Below are 19,643 nucleotides of genomic sequence, written 5' to 3'. Positions count from 1 at the left end.
TCCAGAGATCATGGAACTTTTTATGAAACTTTTTAGTTCCATATTTCTTCTCAATATAATCTATCCACACAGACATATATTTTACCAACATATGATTAATGCATTATTCAAAAATGAAGGCAATTTTAAATTTACGTTAACCCCTCAAAAGAGAAAGGTCAGAGAGATAAAATAGCTATAAACATGTCAAAAACCCTATCCATAGCTCAGCTGTCCTGCTTTATCCATTAGATTTGCTAATTCCCTCATAACATAATCTTGGAAGAGGCTGCAAATAGAAGAAAATGTACATTGGCTAATTCTGCAATAAAATAAAATTACCGCTATTACTGCTACTGATTCCTAAGCACATATGCTTAGAACTTCAAAAAGTAGAAAGAACTTCAGAACTAGAAAGAGTGCAGAGAACAGCAACAAAGATGATTAGGGCAGGGCTTTTCAACCAGTGGTACGGGTACCACCTGTGGTACATTGGCACCTGGCAGGTGGTACGTGAGCATCCTAGAAAAGTAATGGGGGAGGGGAATGAGAGCGCTGCCAGGTGGGCAGGCAGGTGTCTTGCTCGGCTGTGCCTTGGGGGCACTTTTTTCAGTGCCATTGTAACTTCGAACAGTCACTAAGTGAACTGTTGTAAGTCGAGGACTACCTGTACTTTATCACTTTTTTCCTTTTTTTGGGGGTCATCAAGTTTTTGACACATTGCTAGGTGGTACTCGAATATTGCCATATCCTAAAAGTGGTACAATGGGTGAAAAGGTTGAAAAGCCCTGGATTAGGGGACTGGAGGCTAAAACATATGAAGAATGGTTGTAGGAATTGGGTATGTTTAGTCTAGTGAAAAGAAGGACTAGGGATGATGATAGCAGTGTTCCAATATTTAAGGGGCTGCCACAAAGAAGAGGGGGTCAGCCTATTCTTGAAAGCACCTGAAGACAGAACAAGAAGCAATGGATGGAAACTAATCAAATAAAATAAGGAGAAATTTCCTGACAGTTGGAACAATTAATCAGTGGAACGACTTTCCTCCAGAAGTTGTGGGTGCTCCATCATTGGAGGTTTTTAAGAAGAGATTGGACAACCTCTTGTCTGAAATGATATAGGGTCTCCTGCTTGAGCAGTGGCTTGGACAATGAAAACATGTACAAATAACCAAAGTAATTTGCGTCATTTGTGCAATTACAGTACACTTTTGACATAATTACACAGTGCGTGCGATTACATCTTTTGTCTAGTTATACATAAATTGATACAAATGATAGAAAACAAATGATGTAATAATGTCAAGTAGGTAATTAGGCAAATTATATAAATGGTCTTAGTCATCAGTACTGTTTCGGAAAAAAACAGATTTTGTAGCTGAAATCTTAATCACATTTCCTTTTGTTACATTCAAAATCCACTGCATTGCACCCATAAAAATCAAGTTCTTACTGTTTGCAAATAATCTCTGTTAACTGAAAGTAAGGATTTAAAAGAACCCATGATGAAAGTAACATTGGAATGACAAACCCAGGTTAATACAGTATTAAACATTAAGGAGACAAAGGTAATGTCAAGCAGTGAGACTTCACCATTTATCTTGAAGCAATAAAGTGGTAAACAATTTATTTTAATAATTGCTCATAACAATGAGGGCAGTGACATTCAAGATCATGAAAACAAAGCATATTGAAATGGCCAAATCCATCAGAATAGTTAAAGCATTTTTCACCCAATAATGTACAACTATGAAAGCTGGATATTTAATACTGTAGAATGAGAGGGAAAAAATTCATTTAGTTACATATTTGGAGATGGCTAGTAGGAGTTCCATGGATGAAAGAAGATCCAGTATCCCAATTCTGATATAAATAAATCCCAAGCACCCCAATCAACAACTAAAAAAACCCACACGCAACCAGGAACCACATAAATATTACACATAGAATAGCCCAAAGCACACATTCTGCTAAAGAGAAGTTCCCTGAGGATGAACTTCTAGCACAAAACCAAAAGGACTCAGATTGGGTCCTGCAAAATTATCCTGGGACATGTATATTTGCCTTTATTCATGATATAAATAAAGCACAATGTGAAGAAATTATTAGCAAGTAGGAATTCATATACTCTAGGCCATACTGGGAAATTGTAGGAATCAAAGTCCACACATCTTCAAGCTGCCAAGATTGAGAAACACTGCCCTAGGCATTGATGTGAATAAATAATTGGCAGGAAAAAGATGACAATGGTTTGCAATGGCTAAGGGGTTGAGAATGAATAAGTCAAATAGAAGGGATCAACGAGATCACTGGAATGTCCTTGGACAATCTGTGGGTTGCTACAGAATAGAATGCAGAATAACAGAATTGGAAGGGACCTTGTTGGTCATCTAGTCCAACTCCCTGCTCAAGCAGGAGACCCTATACCATTTCTGATAAGTGGCTGTCCCGTCTCTTCTTAAATCCCTCAGTGATGGAGCACCCACAACTTCTGAAAGCAAGCTGTTCCACTGGTTGATTGTTCTCACTGTATTTCTAGGTTGATTCTCCCCTTAATCTGTTTCCACCCATTGTTTCTTGTCTGGCTTTTGGGTACTTTGGAAAATAGGTTGTCCCCCACTTCTCTATGACAGCCCCTCAAATATTGGAACACTGCTATCATATCATCCCTGGTCCTTCTCTTCACTAGACTAACTAGGCCCAGTTCTTGCAACCTTCTTCGTATGTTTTAGCCTCCAGTCCTCTAATCATGGAGATGGGTCTAGATGGCAGATGTTTGTCCACATGGTTTCTCTACCTCTAAGGAAATATTCCCTTGCTTTCAGGAACATGTATTTGTAGGGAACAAAGAAGACCTCACGTCATAAAGTTTTGGGGAAGTGGGAACTTCATCATCCTTTCAGAAAAATACAAGAGATTCCATTTTTGGGTGCTAAATTCTAGCATAATACCAGCTCTCAGAATCTTTTCAATATCCCCCTAATCTGTCCTTGGAAATTCAGTACAGCTTATTGTCATTTGTACTTTTCAGTGGAATGAAAATTTGGGTCATCCTTATATGAAAGAAATATAGATCCTTTCCAGAAACAGAAATATTTGATTTGGACCTGTGTATGATGTTTCTGTGCTGCACGCTGAACAATTCTGAATGCTATGTTAAACTGGAAGAAACTTTGCAGCCATCTAACCCATGGCTCTCCAGAAGGTTAGGCAAATGTGTGTGCATGTGTGCTTTATTCCTACTACTTGAGATGATAAATAAATAAATAAATAAATAAATAAATAAATAAATAAATAAATAAATAAATGAAAGATGACAGGAATTGATTTGAGGAGGGAGAGGGTCTTGCAACTATACAAGTGCTCTGCCCCTGAATTCTGTGCACCCTCCAATAATTGTGACGTTTTCAATTTCCCCCACTCCTCCCCCGCCTTTTCTCAAAAAAAAGTGGACTGGACTGAAAATACAATGTTGTTTTCAGACAATTGTACTAAGAGCTGCTTGTACTGTATAACAAACGGGACATTCCCAACATTTGTGCTAGTTTTCCTAAGAGTTGTTATTTAATGTAACAGCAAGTCACTTCAAAGTGGCTCTCTGGGATAGATCATATGAACATCACAAGCCCAATGGCTACAGGGAATTTATGAATCAGCTGTATTATCTTGAGATGATTCAAGGAAACAGAGAAGTTCAGTCTGTGTTATGATGACCTATAGTAACCGTGTCAGATCTCTTGATGTTGTAATCCAAAATCCTAAAATTGTTTGAGGTAGGTCTATGGCCACTAGATATTTACAGTGTCTTTTAGAATCATCCAGTCATTGTTGTGACAAAATAATAACAATGAGGAAAGGCATTACATCATCCCAGTGATGGCTGTGGCTGGATTATGCTCAAAATCCTGTGGAGATCTTGCCAATATCTTCTTGTCACAGCACAGCACATAAGCTACTCTGCTATTTTATGTCAGTTTGTTTATGGTCTTAAAAGGAGGGAATGGGGTTTTTTTTTTAATTGGGCCATTTTCCTTGGAAAACAAATCTGCTACCATGATTTTTTCTCCTCTCACTTTAGAAGAAGATCTGCAGGAGAGCTATGAACTGTATCCATCTATCTCTCGGTCCACACATGATCTTTAAGTGTATTTTGATTGGCATCCAAAAGACTACCTGTTACATGTTGATTTTTTTTTAAAAAAATATTCTTTTAATTAAAGGGGAAAAAAGGTAGCATTCTGCAAATGTCATTTATTTCCAGCAGTGTCTGTGATACAGGCTCCAAATTGACCCAGAAGCATTTTAGAAAACAAAATGTTAGAACCTGCGGACTTAGTGCTTTGCTTTGCTTTGGTGCTTTACTGGACAATCTACCCAATTGCCCAGGGAAAAAAACAAACAAAGATAAAAGAGGGTGTTGTGGTAGGCAGAGAAGCTGCTGGGAAAGAATTGTTAATCAGTTTCCGATTAAATGATTTATTATTGTCTGTGCCTATCACTTCAGCCATTTTCATTTTAGCCTTTTTCTTTGGAGTGCTTAAAACATACTGCCAAAATTCCAGATGTGCTGCTAGCTCCACAAGTGTGGAGATCTTGACCTATGTCTTTTATATGTATGTTCTTTCTGTATTTAAAGAGATATTTTGTTGGGGTTGAACTACAAAGTAATATGTTTTCATGAGAGAAAGAGAACATAAAAACAGAGCTGCTGAATTTGGCCTAAGCTTAACTAGCAAGTCTTCTGTCTCATACAGTGGCCCATCAGATGCACCTAAAAAGCCCTAAATGGAAAATCAGGAGATCTTTTCTTTCCCATTGTTGCTCTTGGGCTTCTAGTATATAGTGGTGGACTACTTCCATGGGTCCTACCCAGTTTAGTAGTCATAGATAGATTTGTCTTTTCATATATATTTTTTTCCTCTTACAGGAACTGGTCAAACTTCTTCACAAAGCTCTGGAGGCAGCTCAGAAAGAGAAACGAGAGTCCTGCAGGTATCTGGTCACAGCTACGGAAAAAGACAGGCTGGAATTAGTGCGCCACAAAGTGAGGCAGATTGCTGAGCTAAGTAAACAGGTCCAAGTGCTAGAGATGGAAAAGAAAGACCTGGAGCAGGAGGCTGCTTTGAAGGAGGAGCACATCAAGGAGCTGAGAGAACATGTGCAGCTCTTGATGGACAAAAACGAAGCCAAGCAACAAGTCATCCTCAAGCTGACAGACCAGCTCACTAGAGAGATGTCTGACTCTGTTACTGAGGCAGACAGCATCATGACTGAGACCTTGTACAAGCAACAGGAAAAGATCGAACACCTGAAGGTACTCTGAGAGGAATTCACAACTAGGCTCAAATAGTATAAGCAGTACAATATTGTTGTGTTTTGGCTATATAGCCTTTCACAGTTTCACAGTGTTTGCCAATGAGATGCTTGTGCATTGCACTTACTATATATATATATAGTATATATATATGTGTGTGTATTATATACCATCCCATAGTATGTAGTATGTAATATGTAGTATATAGCATATAGTGTATAATATATAGTATATAGCATGGGTGTCAAACTCACCACGTCACGTGAAATATAGTATATATATGTGTGTGTATTATATACCATCCCATAGTATGTAGTATGTAATATGTAGTATATAGCATATAGTGTATAATATATAGTATATAGCATGGGTGTCAAACTCACCATGTCACGTGAAGTGTCATCACATATCGTGACTCTTTTTGCGTTGCCGGCAATGGGATGTGCGTAGTTTCGGTATGATGAAACCGGCCTGCGGGCCAGCAGTTTAACACCCCTGGTATATATATAGAAACTTCTAAAAATAGAACAGGATTGGGCAACAAATTCACTCTCCTAAAAACTATTGACTCATATTTAGTTTACAAGTTTGCAGCAATTACAATAGAGAAAACATGTTTAAAATGGATGGATCATACATGCCTAATTTTGGGAAGCCAGAGATGCAGTTCAATTAAGATTTCCCTGCCTGACAATAAAAACCTAATGCTATTGTAGTTCTTGGCTTTTCCCTATAAATGAAAAACCTAGAATAAATCTGTGTAAATTAGGATACCTTATGCATAGTTTTTTACACAAAATAATCCATGTAATTAAAAAGGGGACAATGATCTTTGTAAGATTCAGGCAGGCGGCACAGCTAGGATAAGCCTACAATTTGCCCCCATTATGTGCTTCATGCAAATTTAACTTTTATGTGTTTGTTAACATGGGCAGTGCATTGCCTAATGGCAGCAGTTGAAACTAATAGAATTGATGTTGTAAGTCAATGTGGTCAGGTGACATTGTGCTTAACGATCTCACTGCTTCATTTAGTGATGGAGTTGCCAGTCCCTATTGCAGTCGGTAAGCAAAGACTATCTGTATCATAGCCTCTGGAAATAAGTCTTAGGCAGCATTTTGAATGAACTGATAAAACCTCTAGGGTTAATTACTGTAAATCACTAATGGAGAGTCACATGCAAAATACCCTTCTATTTGAAAAATGATCTCTACACAAAGAATGCTACATCAGGAAGAAAAGTTGTAGCCTTTGGAGGGGTTTTTTTTTTTTTTGTATAAAATGTCCAGCTCCCTTCATGAAGAACCCCTCCTGTAGTCTGAGCTCTTGCAGTTTATAGACATATTTACCATTTCATGAGAATTTGTTTCTCCCTTGAATGGAACCAGTCCTACTGTCAATCATGTTAAGATGTATTCTAAACCCTGAACTGGCTGCTAGATGATTTCTGAAGAGGTTTTGCCGCTTCCCAGACTTTATTTGTTCAGAAATTTTTATGCCACCCATTCCCATGACAGATCAGAAGCTTAAAAATCTAGGAATTAAGGTAGGAAAAGTAAAAAAAACACTTTAAAGCATCATTAAGATGATTAAAAAGTTAAAATAATTAATAGAGAGAATATAGATGTCTAGCATATCTGCAGCAGTACACATAAAAGGTTTCTTGTTGATGATCTTGAGAATGTGGGAATGGACTGTTCTTCTTTGATTGGTCCTAAGCCAGAGAAGGCTTTAAACAATACGACATGAGTCCTCAGTTGTATGGGGCTTAGTTCCCATTGCCTAATCCACATTAATATTGTAAGTAATTGTTCTATGTAACTGTGTGGCTGTAACATTTGTCAAAGTCTACATAGACATTAGAAGAGTGAAGGCTTATGTTACATTTTAGGCCACAATATTTTGATCAATTTGAAAAACCAGAGAAGGGTCACTATAAAGAAATAAAAAGAGCCCAATCTTTCTTTCTTTCTTTCTTTCTTTCTTTCTTTCTTTCTTTCTTTCTTTCTTTCTTTCTTTCTTTCTTTCTTTCTTTCTTTCTTTCTTTCTTTCTTTCTTTCCTTCCTTCCTTCCTTCCTTCCTTCCTTCCTTCCTTCCTTCCTTGTCAAGATCCCAGGGCCCATCAATCTATACCTAATTGCATGAGTCTTTTAGGGTGAAGGTTACTTTACATGCCTTTTCGTGTCTTTTTCTCAGGATGATCTTGAGGCATATAAGACTCAGAACCAATTTTTGAACTCTGAAGTCCACCAGGTTAGCAAAATATGGAGCACAGTGGCACAGAGAGAAAAAAACCTTCTGATGAAGGTAAGAAGCAAGGCTATTTGACCCACATTGGTGCTTTGGTTTTCTTCTTACATTTTAAATCTGATTTTCAAATACATAGGAAGTTTTCTACTTGTCTGTCAAACACAGGGAACTTTGGGAACTCTTTTTATTTGCTCATTTCTCATGTCACTGGCATGTGGCTGTTCACATGATGCAGTTTGAGGAGGGCCACATGATTGGCTTCACCCCAATTTTGTGTTCTTGGGCCAGCTGTGGATTCAATTTTCACATGTGAATTCAGATACATGGAAAAAAAATCTTATGCATAAACGCATCTATGTTTAGATTGGTTCAGTGTGATTGCAACATTTCAGGATTCCCTAGATGTGGATAGACAAAATAAACCTGCCCTCAAATTGCTGCTACAGTTAATCCAAGTGATTTCAGTCAACAATAAATGGTGGAGTCTGCTAAAAATCCATCACTTTTTATTCACAAATAAGCACAAAACATATATTTGGGACAGATGTGTTCAAAAAGAGCATAACTTTTGGAAAAAAAATAATCATATTAACAACTAGGTGAACTGGAAACCCATCAAGTTGTAAAGAACAATGAATTCGGTCTTTTTCTGTTTTTTAATTTACAAAAATTGCAATCCTGAGATGAGCCAAACTTAGCTTGAAAAGCACAACCCAATTGACATTAAATAGATAATTGAGTATAGGAATTTCATGATGGTAAGAAACCCACCCTTGTATATATGCTAATGCCTGTTTTCCCACCTAATTCTGTGATTAAAGCATAAATATTAAATCCACATATCAAATGCCTAGCCTCATAAACTGATGGTATGAGCTATCATCTTCAAATAGAGGTTGGATGGTCATCTGAGATACTCTGACCAAGGAGCCTTCACTGAGCAGGGGGTGGACTTGATTACTTATAAGGTCCCTTCCTACTCAGTAATACTCTGAATTATCATCTAAATAGGCCCCTAGCATCATCTCCAAAATGAGTCCGCGCAGTTAAAAGCAATCTTGATGATTAGTGGATGAGATGGTCAGTGGAAAAGAGAGAAGCCTTAATTTAACCCAATGGTGCTACCAGTTCAATGGCTGATTGTCAAATGAAGAAAAGTAACACACTGCAATTGTTACTTTTTGGACAGTTATGGTAAGAGCAGAATTTTTTTCACCAATACTAAAGCCGACTGGCACCAGCCTTTATTGATAGAATTCCCACAGCAGACAAAGTGTTCCAAAAATAGCAGTGTGTTTGTGTCAGTGCAACAGAAAGTTTCATTGTTCTTTAGAGGTCTTTGCAATACCTTTCATTTATTCATCCCAGAGTGTCTTAAAACAACGGTCCCCAAACTTCCCCTCCCCCCGAGTTAGGAAACGGAGATGAGCACCGTGCCCTAGAGTCAGACTCGATTGGGCAGGGGAATCCTTTACCTTTACATATGATACACAGGTCAAATGAACGACAGAACACATGAATTTATACTAACAAGATCAGATTCCTGCCTCAAAACAGTTGATTTCAATACTCCATACTTTAATCTGTAGACGGTTGCTCTATTCTTTAAAAAAAAAAGAACTTAAAAATCAGAATACATTCAGAATGAATCCAAGAGGCAGATATAACAAGCCTCTGTTTTGACAACCTTTTTTTCTCTTCTTACGGCAGTGTGCTCAACTGCAAGCCCACAATTGCCAGATTGAAAGCAAGTACCTGATGTTTCTAAGGACCCTGCAGGGACTGCCGGATTTGGCTCAGGAACACATGGCCTTGGTGACGGGACTCATTGAAGAGGCCCTGCAATGGGATATGAAGGAAGACACCCTGATTCCTGTTCAGCTAAGCCCAGTCAAGTAAATTACTAATAGGACTGTTCGTGAAAGAGGCGTGGCATGCCTATGGAGTGGATCAGTGATATCTTCAGTGGGGGGGGGGGAGCAAGATAGATGGGTTTTCTCCAGCAGAGGTCCCCAACCTTTTGGGCACCAGGGACCGGTTCCATGGAGAGAGGTTTTTCCACGGACCGGAGGGGATTGATTTTGTGTGCTACCTGCATACGGCAGATGGAGCTTTGCTTGTTTGTGCGGACCAGTTGCTGGCATGCCGTGGCCCGGTACTGGTCCATGGACTGGGGGTTGGGGACCCCTGTTCTACAATACCTGTGTTGTAATATTGCACACACACACACACACACATACACACACCAAAATGGGTGGAGCTTCCAGTGCAATGCCACAATGCTACTTCAGCATTCTAACGAAAGGAATGAAAGTCTGCAAATAGGATGGTTGCATTTGCACCAGGCTCACTGTAGCTGGAAGCAAGGATTTCAGATTCATTCTTTCAACTGAAGGCCAACTGATAATGCTACATGTCCTTATGCTACTTTTGCAATAACGTAGATTAAGTTGAGATAAGATAACATAGCTTTAGTTGCTGGTCTTCATTTGTGTATTCAAACAGCAGATAAATGTAGATCACTTTACTTGCCTTATTTTTTCAGAGGTTTTTTTTGGTCCAAGTGTGTTATTGTAAAAGCTAAAAAAAAAAGTAGATCATTAATCTATAACAGTGGTGGCGAACCTATGGCACGGGTGCCAGAGGCGGCACTCAGAGCCCTCTCTGTGGGCACGTGCGCCGTCACCCCAGTCCTAGGCCTTCAGCTGGGTTTTATAAAACCTTTTAGCTTTAGGCCTCCGCCGCCATGTGCAAAAAAAAAAAGGTTCAATCAATTTCAACTTCTCGCGGGAAAAAAAATCTTGCAAAGTTGGAATTGATTGATTTAACTTTTTAGTCCCATCCAGTCTGCCCTTACCACTGCAGCCACACCCACCCAATGGGCCACGCCCATCCAATGGGCCACACCCACCCGGCACTCGACAATGTATAAGTGGGTTTTGGGTTGCAGTTTGGGCACTCAGTCTCTAAAAGGTTCGCCATCACTGATCTATAAGGACTAATTTTGATTGAAGTGCACATGATCATGCGCTTTCTTCAGGATCTCCAAAAGATGCCTCCATTTTTTTTAACATTATTGCAATGTTTGTACAAGATGTTTAAAGACAATTCACATTTTCACCACCAGTGTGGCCTAATAATTTGGTATTTCCCTAATTCTGTTCTTTCCACTGTTTAGCCAATATGATGATTACGGGTTTATGACAGTTCCTGAATACGAAGCTGCAGACCGGAAGCTCTTGGCCAAAATCCAGGCCCTGGAGATCAAATACACCAATCTGAACAAGGAGACCACAGAGAAACCTCTCTCTGAGCGATGGAATAACTTTGGAGAACTGACTCCCTCTTCAGAGCTAAAAAGCTTATTGCGCTGTGGTGTCCCAATAGTGCATCGCCAGAGGGTATGGAGATGGATTATCAGCCATCAGTTAAAGCAAATACGCTCCGCTGGTCATTACCACAATTTACTCAAGAAGTGTGAAAATGCTGAGCACCCAGCTTCCCAGCAAATTGAACTGGATCTGCATCGCACGCTGCCCAACAATAAACATTTTATGTCACCGGCTTCCCAGTTTATTCCCAAACTTAGAAGAGTTTTACTTGCATTCTCCTGGCAAAATCCAACCATCGGCTATTGTCAAGGATTGAACAGGTGCCTGCTTACATTTGTTACTTCTTCATTTCAAATGTAGCCAACTTTTTAAAAAGACTCCTCTGGGTTTTCAGGGTTTTTTGTTGTTCTTTTTGTTGTTATTTCCAACATTGAAAATTCAGATCTGTGACCATCTGAAGTGTCACAGGTCTAACGTGTAGTATGTTTACCTGCTTTAGTTATAATGGTGTCTTACTCATCGCAGACTGGCTGCCATTGCCTTGCTGGTCCTAGAAGAGGAAGAAGAAGCTTTCTGGTGTTTAGTTCATATCACAAACAATTTAATGCCTCAAGATTACTACAGCAACACATTAATCGGCTCGCAAGTAAGTCTGACGCTTTCTTCTGTGCTGAGGAACAGGATAATTACAGAATTTTATACTGTGAGAAATAAGTAATTTTGAGAATTGCTTATATTATGGCAGAACATATTGGAAGGATCTACAGAATGCAGAGTAACAGAGTTGGAAGGGACCTTGGAGGTCTTCTAGTCCAACCCCCTGCTCAAGCAGGAGACCCTATACTAGTTCAGACAAGTGGCTGTCCAGTCTCTTCTTAAAGCCTCCAGTAATGGAGCACCCACAACTTCTGAAGGCAAACCGTTCCACTGGTTGATTGTTCTCACTGTTGGGAAATTTCTCCTTAGTTCCAGGTTGCTTCTCTCCTTGATTAGTTTCCATCCATTGTTTCTTGCCTTGCCTTTTGGTGCTTTGAAAAATAGGTTGATCCCCTCTTCTTTGTGGCAGACCCTCAAATATTGAAACACTGCTATCATGTCACTTCTTTTCTCTAGACTAGCCATATCCAATTCCTGCAACTGTTCTTTAAATGTTTTAGTCTCCAATCCCCTAATCATCTTTGTTGCTGTTCTCTGCACAATTTCCAAAGTCTTTTTTTATAATGTGGTGACCAAAACTGGATGCAGTATTCAAGATATGGTCTTACTAAGGTGTTATAAAGTGGTGCTGATACTTTCCGTGATGTTGACTCTGTCCCTCTCCTTATACAGCCAAGGATTGTATTAGCTTTTTTGGCAGCGGCTGCACATTGCTGGCTCATATCTAAGTGATTGTCCACTAAGACTCCTAGATTCTTCTCACAGTTATGATTTTTGAGCCATATACAGTATATACACTATATTGTACACTGTATTCATATACACTATAGCTGATCTTATTGGAATAACTACAGTGTAAGACTGTATGTTTGTTTCAAAGTGATGGAAAGAATATTTAAACATTTTTTTAAATGGTTCCAGACAGGAGTATCTAATAGATCTCATTTTCCCATAGAGATCTTCCTCTGTATAAGAATGATCAGCCGTGAGACAATAGAAATGAAGAATAGCCTTTCTAACATAAGTGTTTATCACTATTGATATTTTGCCAAATCCAGGTAGATCAAAGAGTTTTCAAAGACATCTTAGCAGAGAAGCTTCCCAGGCTGACAGCACACTTGAATCAACTTCAAATTGACCTGTCCTTAGTGACCTTCAACTGGTTCCTGGTTGTTTTTGTTGATAGTCTTGTCAGCGATATTCTCCTCAGAGTTTGGGATGCTTTCCTCTACGAAGGTGCCAAGGTAAGAACATTAACACTCATCCACCAAGTTGGTTAAGTGTCCGCGTCTATTCCCCAGCAGCTGGACCAATTTAGATCAGTCTTCAGGATACCTAACATGTTTATTGAATCCTTACTATCCTGTGTAAGTTTTTACATCCGTGTAAATTATTCAGGTGTGACTATTTCCCTCCACTAATATACTACATGAAAGTCAACCAAGTTTCTTTTTGCCCCAGGTGATATTCCGTTATGCACTCGCAATTTTTAAATATAATGAAGAAGCAATATTGAAGATTCGAGACAATCTGGAATTCTATCAATATCTTCGTTTTTTCACCAAAACTATCTGTGATGGCAGGTAAGAATGTTCTCAGAAGCCAAAGGCAATGCAGGAGAACCAAGACAGATCACGTAGTTTAACGTATTGTTGAGGCTGACATCTGGACTGAAACAAGTCTCTATTCCTTTATTAAGTCACGCCAGACCTAGTTCCTCATGTTGTTGCCCAATCGTGAAATAACATAATGGTCAGATGGCAAACTCATTAACTCCAAGGAAGGGCTTCTACTTGTATGATGTGAAAAGGATGCTAGAGCACCAATCGAATAAATAGACTTTGTTAATGTCCCTTTTCCTTCTCATTTCAATATACTTACTAATGGGTTTTGAGTTTTGGTATTACTGATTTCTAAATCTTTGTCTCTGTGTTTTCCTAATTTGATTGACCACCAAATCTAATATCATGGGTGTCTCTGAGGGTGTGGCAAAGGGGGATTAATAATGATGATGATATGATGGCATCTCACAAATATCGCATTGTGCATACTTACATCATAAGCACATAATGATAGCATTTAAGAGATAGTGTCATTACCCATCATCATCGTAGTTTGTTGCAGGTCCTTTTGTCTAATATAAAGCTTCAATTAACTGCATACAAAAAAAGCTTCCCAGGAAATCTGAATTAATATGATCTAAGAAAGGCCTTTTACAGAACATCACAAACATGTTGAGCTTTGGATCGGCTCTTTGCAAAACTGCTATATTTTGAAGAAGGATATTTCTCTCCCAAATGTATGTTCAGGCAGAGTTACTATTTATCTATTTCTTGTTTGGCTCATGTATTCTCCTCTTCCAGAAAGCTGATGAGCATCGCCTTCAGTGGTATGAATCCGTTTCCCATGAAGCTGCTTCAGAATCGACGTGGAGTGCATAGATTAAAAGTGGAAGCTGAGCTGAGAGAATTGGAGCAGCTAAAAGCCCAGTATATGAAGGAACAGGCTGAACACGCAGCCAGCCCGCTAGATGGAGCCGCGAGCGAGGAGGAAGAAGAGATCTAATTCTCATTTACTCTCTGGTCCGTTGTAAACATTGCCTTTGTTTGAAACGCAAAGGCAGCAGTTATTTATGAGAAACACTTGGCACCTGGTGCAATGAATGCAGATGTACTGGATGGTTTGTAGGTCCACTGCAAATAAGGGTGTGAGGGCCAAGGTTTGTTCTCCAAGCTTACGGGTTGGTGTCCAAACGTTTCGTTACCAGGCTAGATAGCATCTTCAGCGGAGATTAGGGGATGTCCGGGTTCTTCTATTTATAAGGGCTTCAGGTGTGGGTGTGTTGAGTGAGGGTCTTGTGATGGGTCTTGTGATGGCCTCCCCATCACAAGACCCATCACAAGACTCACATCTGACCCATCACAAGACCCTCACTCGACACACCCACATGTGAAGCCCTTATAAACAGAAAACACTGACATTGACACTCCCTAAACTCCCCTGAAGATGTTACCTCACCTGGTAACGAAACGTTCGGAAACCAACCCATCAACTCAGACAATGAGCCTTCATCCTCATCCTACATCTGAGCTACAGATATTCGCCACTGTTGCAAATAAGGGTACATCATGTCTTATGTTCATTATGTCTTTTATGGATTTGTTTTGTAGTACAAAAAAAATTCCTGGATTGTATTCCTCTAGAGATTTTCTGCTACTCTGACTTTAAATCATAAGAATCCCATTAGAACTTAGACCTTATGAATGCAGCCATTATGGTTTGTGAACTCTAATTTATGGCAGGTCTGCACAAATTTACCACACTGATAAATTAAAAATAATTGCAGGCTGCATAGGAATATCTGGTTCATTGATCAGCTAGCAGAGTGGTAGCAGGTGTTGGCAGCACCACTAAAGCCTGGAGATACTGGAGGCACTTGGCAGTGTGTCTTTTGAGGAAGCAACAGGAGATCCTTCATGACAGTGGTGCTTTTTGGTGATTGAATTTATTGACCTTTTAAAAAATGCTAGTGGACCTTCAAGGCTGCTTGGCAGGCCACGTATGGCCCACGGGCTGAAAATGCAGGGCTGATTTATGGTTTACTATTACCCCTGGTTCATTCCAGTATGACTTTTCCAGCGAATCATGGGTGAAGCAAAATGTGGATTAACACAATCTAGGAGCCACACTTTTCTTATGCATATACTAAATTTCCCCTTCTTTTTTTGTTTGCATTCTTTGTTTTATAATAGGCTTTCTAATCAATTGGCTTTCCTGCAGAGATTGGACTAGATCAGTTTTTCTCAATCTTAGCAACTCTAAACTCATGTTGGTTGGGGAATTCTGGGAGTTGAAGTCCATACATCTTAAAGCTGCTGAGAGGAGGGAACACTGAATTAGATGATTCTTGTGTTCCATTCAGAATTACCATTCTGTGATTCTATTAGACAACCCATGATCCCTTAGGAGGTCATTGTTTCAGAGATATTTCCTTACCACATTCTTCAATGCCTTTAACAATGGCGCGGCTTCTAATGTACTTGAATAGGTCTTTAAAATTCAGGGATATATTCAGAGATCTGCCTCGAAAGTAACCCGTATTGGTTTTTTTAAATTAGTTTTATTCATTTATAACATAAAATGTGAAAATACAAAAACAAATAATAGGGGACAACAGTAGAAAAAAGGAAAACAAAAAAGGTGTGAAGAAGGGGAAGGAAAGAAACAAAAGGCATTGACTTCCGACTCTCTCTGTTGCAGTAAAATCAGACATTAAAATCAAATCTCAACTTTTTACATTTCTATAGTAGCACGCACTAGACATTTCTGTATCGGCAAATCAGTCTAATCAGTAAAACCCAAAATCATAATATCATTTTTTTCCACCTCAAGCACAAAGGCCAGAAGCGGTTTCCAAGTAGAAACAAAAGTACTTATGTTCTTTTCTTTTATCAGCACAGTCAATTTGGCCATCTCTGCTAATTCCATCAGCTTTTGTAACCATCCATGATAGGAATCGAGGCGTCCTTCCACTTTTGTGCTTAGAGCAATTTTGCTGCCATCACCATATATAAAATCAGAGTTCCAATTTTTTTTCTAGTTCTCTTTCCATTAGACCAAGAAGGAAAGTTTCTGGTTTAATCTTTATGTTCACTTTAAGAATTTTCTGCATTAATAGATGAATTCTACTCCAATATTTCTTTGCCTTATCACATGTCCACCATAAATGATAAAAAGTCCCTTCTTTATATTTACATTTCCAACATTCATTGGAAATACCTTTATACATTCTAGATAACTTATCTGGTGTTAAATACCAGCGATACATCATTTTGTAAAAATTTTCTTTTAGATTATAATTTAATGAAAGTAGCCTGCATTGAACTGTACAGCACAGTCAAACATCCAGAGTTACTGGCAGAAAACCCTACAACTAAATAAAAAATAAAATGGCTTCATTCACTTTGATCCCAACCTTGTCCATTTTTAGAGTATTGCACATACCATGCTGTGCAAAGCCCATCCCTGTGGACAGTGGACATAGGCATAATATTTCTTCATAGTCTGCTCCATTTAAATCCCTCTATGGGATTTAACTTAAAGCTTCTATTTGTGTAAGTAAAAGCGCTTCTACTTTAATGACTCTATGTGACTCTTAAGGCAGCAACATCCATTCGTCAGTCTTAAAAAGGGGGTTGCTTTAACAAAGACCAGAGAGATGTTGTGTTCTTGTGAGGCATGAAGCACTTCTTCCAGTTTATTTTTGAAGTTTGCCTGGCCCAACTGATCTGTTGACTGACCAAAAACTTCTGCAAATTATCTTGAAAAGACTAGTGCAGTTGCAGATTTATGACAGACATTTGTTGTTGGCTTAAATCAGATACAGAAGAGAGATAGTAGAATGAACTGATCTTCCTAAGTTACCCTGTCTGGTCAACACTTTGTCTTACCTGGAGTGATAGGTGCATAGTATTTTATTGATGACAACTACCAGAAGAACCCCAAAAGTGGCTGCAAAGCAAAATTACCAAAAGCCTCAATGGCAGGCTCAGTGTGATACAAAAACTATCTGAAAACAACATGGAAGCAGAAACTAGATGATGCTACTAAAACCAGGTTGTGTGCGTTCCTTGTAACCAGCCATACATGCTGCTTCGTCATCTCTTGTAAGGGCATTGACTGTTCCTGAGCAATCAGATCAGAGCCTTCTGATGATGCTTCCTTCTTTCTAGAAGTCCCTAATGTTAAGGACCTCAAGAAAGCAGAGCTGCTTAACTCATTCTTTGGATCAGTCCTCACACAAAAAGAAATTATAGCCCAACATACCAAAAAAACCTACTGCAAAAGACAAACTAGAAACAAAAATCAAAATAAGCAAAAAAATGGTAAGAGAACACCTATCCGACATTGACAAATATAAATCACTGGGACCCGACAGATTACATCCCAGAGTTCTGAAGGAGCTGGCAGATGTTATCTCAGAACCATTGTACCATATCTTTCAAAAATCCTGGAGCACCGGAGAAGTACCTGAGGATTGAAAAAGAGCTTATGTGGTTCCCATCTTCAAGAAAGTTAAAAAAATGGACCCAGGAAACTACAGACCAATCAGTCTAACATCAATACCTGGGAAGATCTTGGAAAAGATAATCAAAAAACAGATCTGCGAACAACTAGAAGCAAACAAAGTTATAACCAGTAGCCAGCACGGGTTTGTCAAAAACAAATCATGCCAAACTAATCTTATTTCATTCTTTGATAAAGTCACCAAATTAGAGGACCAGTGAAATGCTGTGGACATATTATACTTAGAGTTCAGCAAGGCATTTGACAAAGTAGACCACAACCTGCTGCTTAGTAAGCTAGAAAAAGGTGGGATAAACGACAACACCATCAGACGGATCTGTAGCAGGCTGACAAATCGTACTCAGCAAGTAGTCCTCAATGGTACTACATCCACATGGAGAGAAATAAGTAGTGGGGTACCACAAGGCTCTGTCTTAGGCCCAGTACTCTTCAATGTCTTCATTAATGACGGGAATAGAAGAGGAACTCATCAAATTTGCAGATGACACCAAACTGGCAGGAATAGACAACACTGCAGAAGACAAGCTCAGGATCCAAAAAGATCTTGACAAACTTGAACAATGGGTCCTATCCAACAAAATGAGTTTTAATGTGGCGAAAAGCAAAGTTTTACATTTAGGCAGGAAAAATCAAAGGTTTAAGTACAGATTAGGCAAGATCTGGCTCAAAAACAGCAACTGTGAGAGGGACCTTGGAGTCCTAGTGGAAGATCTAAGCTAATACAATCCTGGGTTGTATAAACAGAGGCATAGAATCAAGATCACACGGAGTATTAGTACTGCTTTATAAAATCCTAGTGAGACCACACCTGTAATATTGCAACCAATTTTGGTCACCATACTACAAAAAAGATCTTGGAAAAAGTTCAGAGAAGAGCAACTAAAATGGTCAAAGGCCTGGAGACTAAAACATATGAAGAACGACTGCAGGACTTGGGTTTGGCTAGTCTAAAGAAAAGAAGAAACGGGCAACATGATAGCAGTATTCCAGTATTTGAGGGGCTGCTACAAAGAAGAGGGGGTCAAACTATTCTCCAAAGCACCAGAGGGCAGGACAAGAAACAATGGTTGGAAACTGACCAAAGAGAGAAGCAACCTGGAATTAAGGAGAAACTTCCTAACAGTGAGGACAATGTAACCAGTGGAACAGCTTGCCTTCAGAAATTGTGGGTGCTCCATCATTGGAGATTTTTAAGAAGAGACTGGACAGTCACTTGTCTGAGATGGATAGGTTCTCCTGTTTGAGCAGGGGGTTGGACTAGAAGACCTCCAAGGTCCCTTCCAGCTCTATTCTATTCTGTTCTATTCCTCTGCTTTCCAACAATTGCTCCCTGGCTCTGCTTTGTGTTCTCTTTACCTGATGCAGATAATTGATTCTTAAAAGATAGGCTCCATAATGCTTGTGGCCCAGTTCAGAGTTGTGAGATGGAGAGAAGGGTACTGCCCATCTTCCTGATGTTGCTTTTTTCCCGTTTGTGCTAAGCTCCGTAATTGCATTTCTTTATGACTAACAAGGTGTTTTTTTTTTAAAAAAAGCTTTAAATAAACAAATTATATTTCATGTGTATCTTGTTGATCTGAATGAATTTTGGCCTGCTTCTTTGCAAGCTCCTTAGAGTGACATGTACTTGTCCCCCCCTTTTCTAATTCATAAACTGAATGGCTTTTATTCCATCAAAACAAAGCTACAGTTGTTGATTAATCCCTCATGATTTCCACTTAAAAGGAAAAGTGGTATATAAATGTAACAACAATAATAGCTGTGTTGTTATTTAAATGCATTGACTTGATTGATTAAGCTAAAAGACTCTTATGGTTTTTTGAATTCCCTTTTAAGCCAAGATGAGTGTTTTGTACCATTCCCAGAGATATATGGAAGGAGGGTAGAGAAAGGCACTGACTTCCAGAGCTCATTAAAAGCCTGAATTAGGTTTCATTTCCAGTGAACTTGATCTTTGCTTTCAGGTGTAGTTTGAAAAACATAGGGTTAACTTTCAAGAACTACTTTATATAATTCTCATTTAAT

At 39.0% G+C, this 19,643-nt stretch overlaps 1 protein-coding gene across 1 annotated transcript in view; it reads left to right on the top strand.

Moving 5' to 3' along the window:
- Positions 1-14,258, top strand: part of TBC1D2 (TBC1 domain family member 2) — a 27,006-nt gene extending 12,748 nt beyond the window's left edge. The window contains exons 7-14 of the mRNA XM_015813815.1: positions 4,906-5,292; positions 7,489-7,599; positions 9,253-9,437; positions 10,721-11,194; positions 11,400-11,520; positions 12,590-12,775; positions 12,993-13,114; positions 13,895-14,258. Coding sequence (XP_015669301.1) covers positions 4,906-5,292; positions 7,489-7,599; positions 9,253-9,437; positions 10,721-11,194; positions 11,400-11,520; positions 12,590-12,775; positions 12,993-13,114; positions 13,895-14,096 — 1,788 coding nt within the window. The 3' untranslated portion in view covers positions 14,097-14,258. The remainder of the gene's footprint in view (positions 1-4,905; positions 5,293-7,488; positions 7,600-9,252; positions 9,438-10,720; positions 11,195-11,399; positions 11,521-12,589; positions 12,776-12,992; positions 13,115-13,894) is intronic.
- Positions 14,259-19,643: the final 5,385 nt, after the last annotated feature.

Source organism: Protobothrops mucrosquamatus, unplaced genomic scaffold (genome assembly GCF_001527695.2).
Source record: "Protobothrops mucrosquamatus isolate PMUCROS unplaced genomic scaffold, P.Mucros_1.0 scaffold198, whole genome shotgun sequence".
Lineage (NCBI taxonomy): Eukaryota > Metazoa > Chordata > Lepidosauria > Squamata > Viperidae > Protobothrops > Protobothrops mucrosquamatus.
Note: the sequence above shows the minus strand (reverse complement) of the source record. Positions and strands in the feature narration are given on the sequence as shown.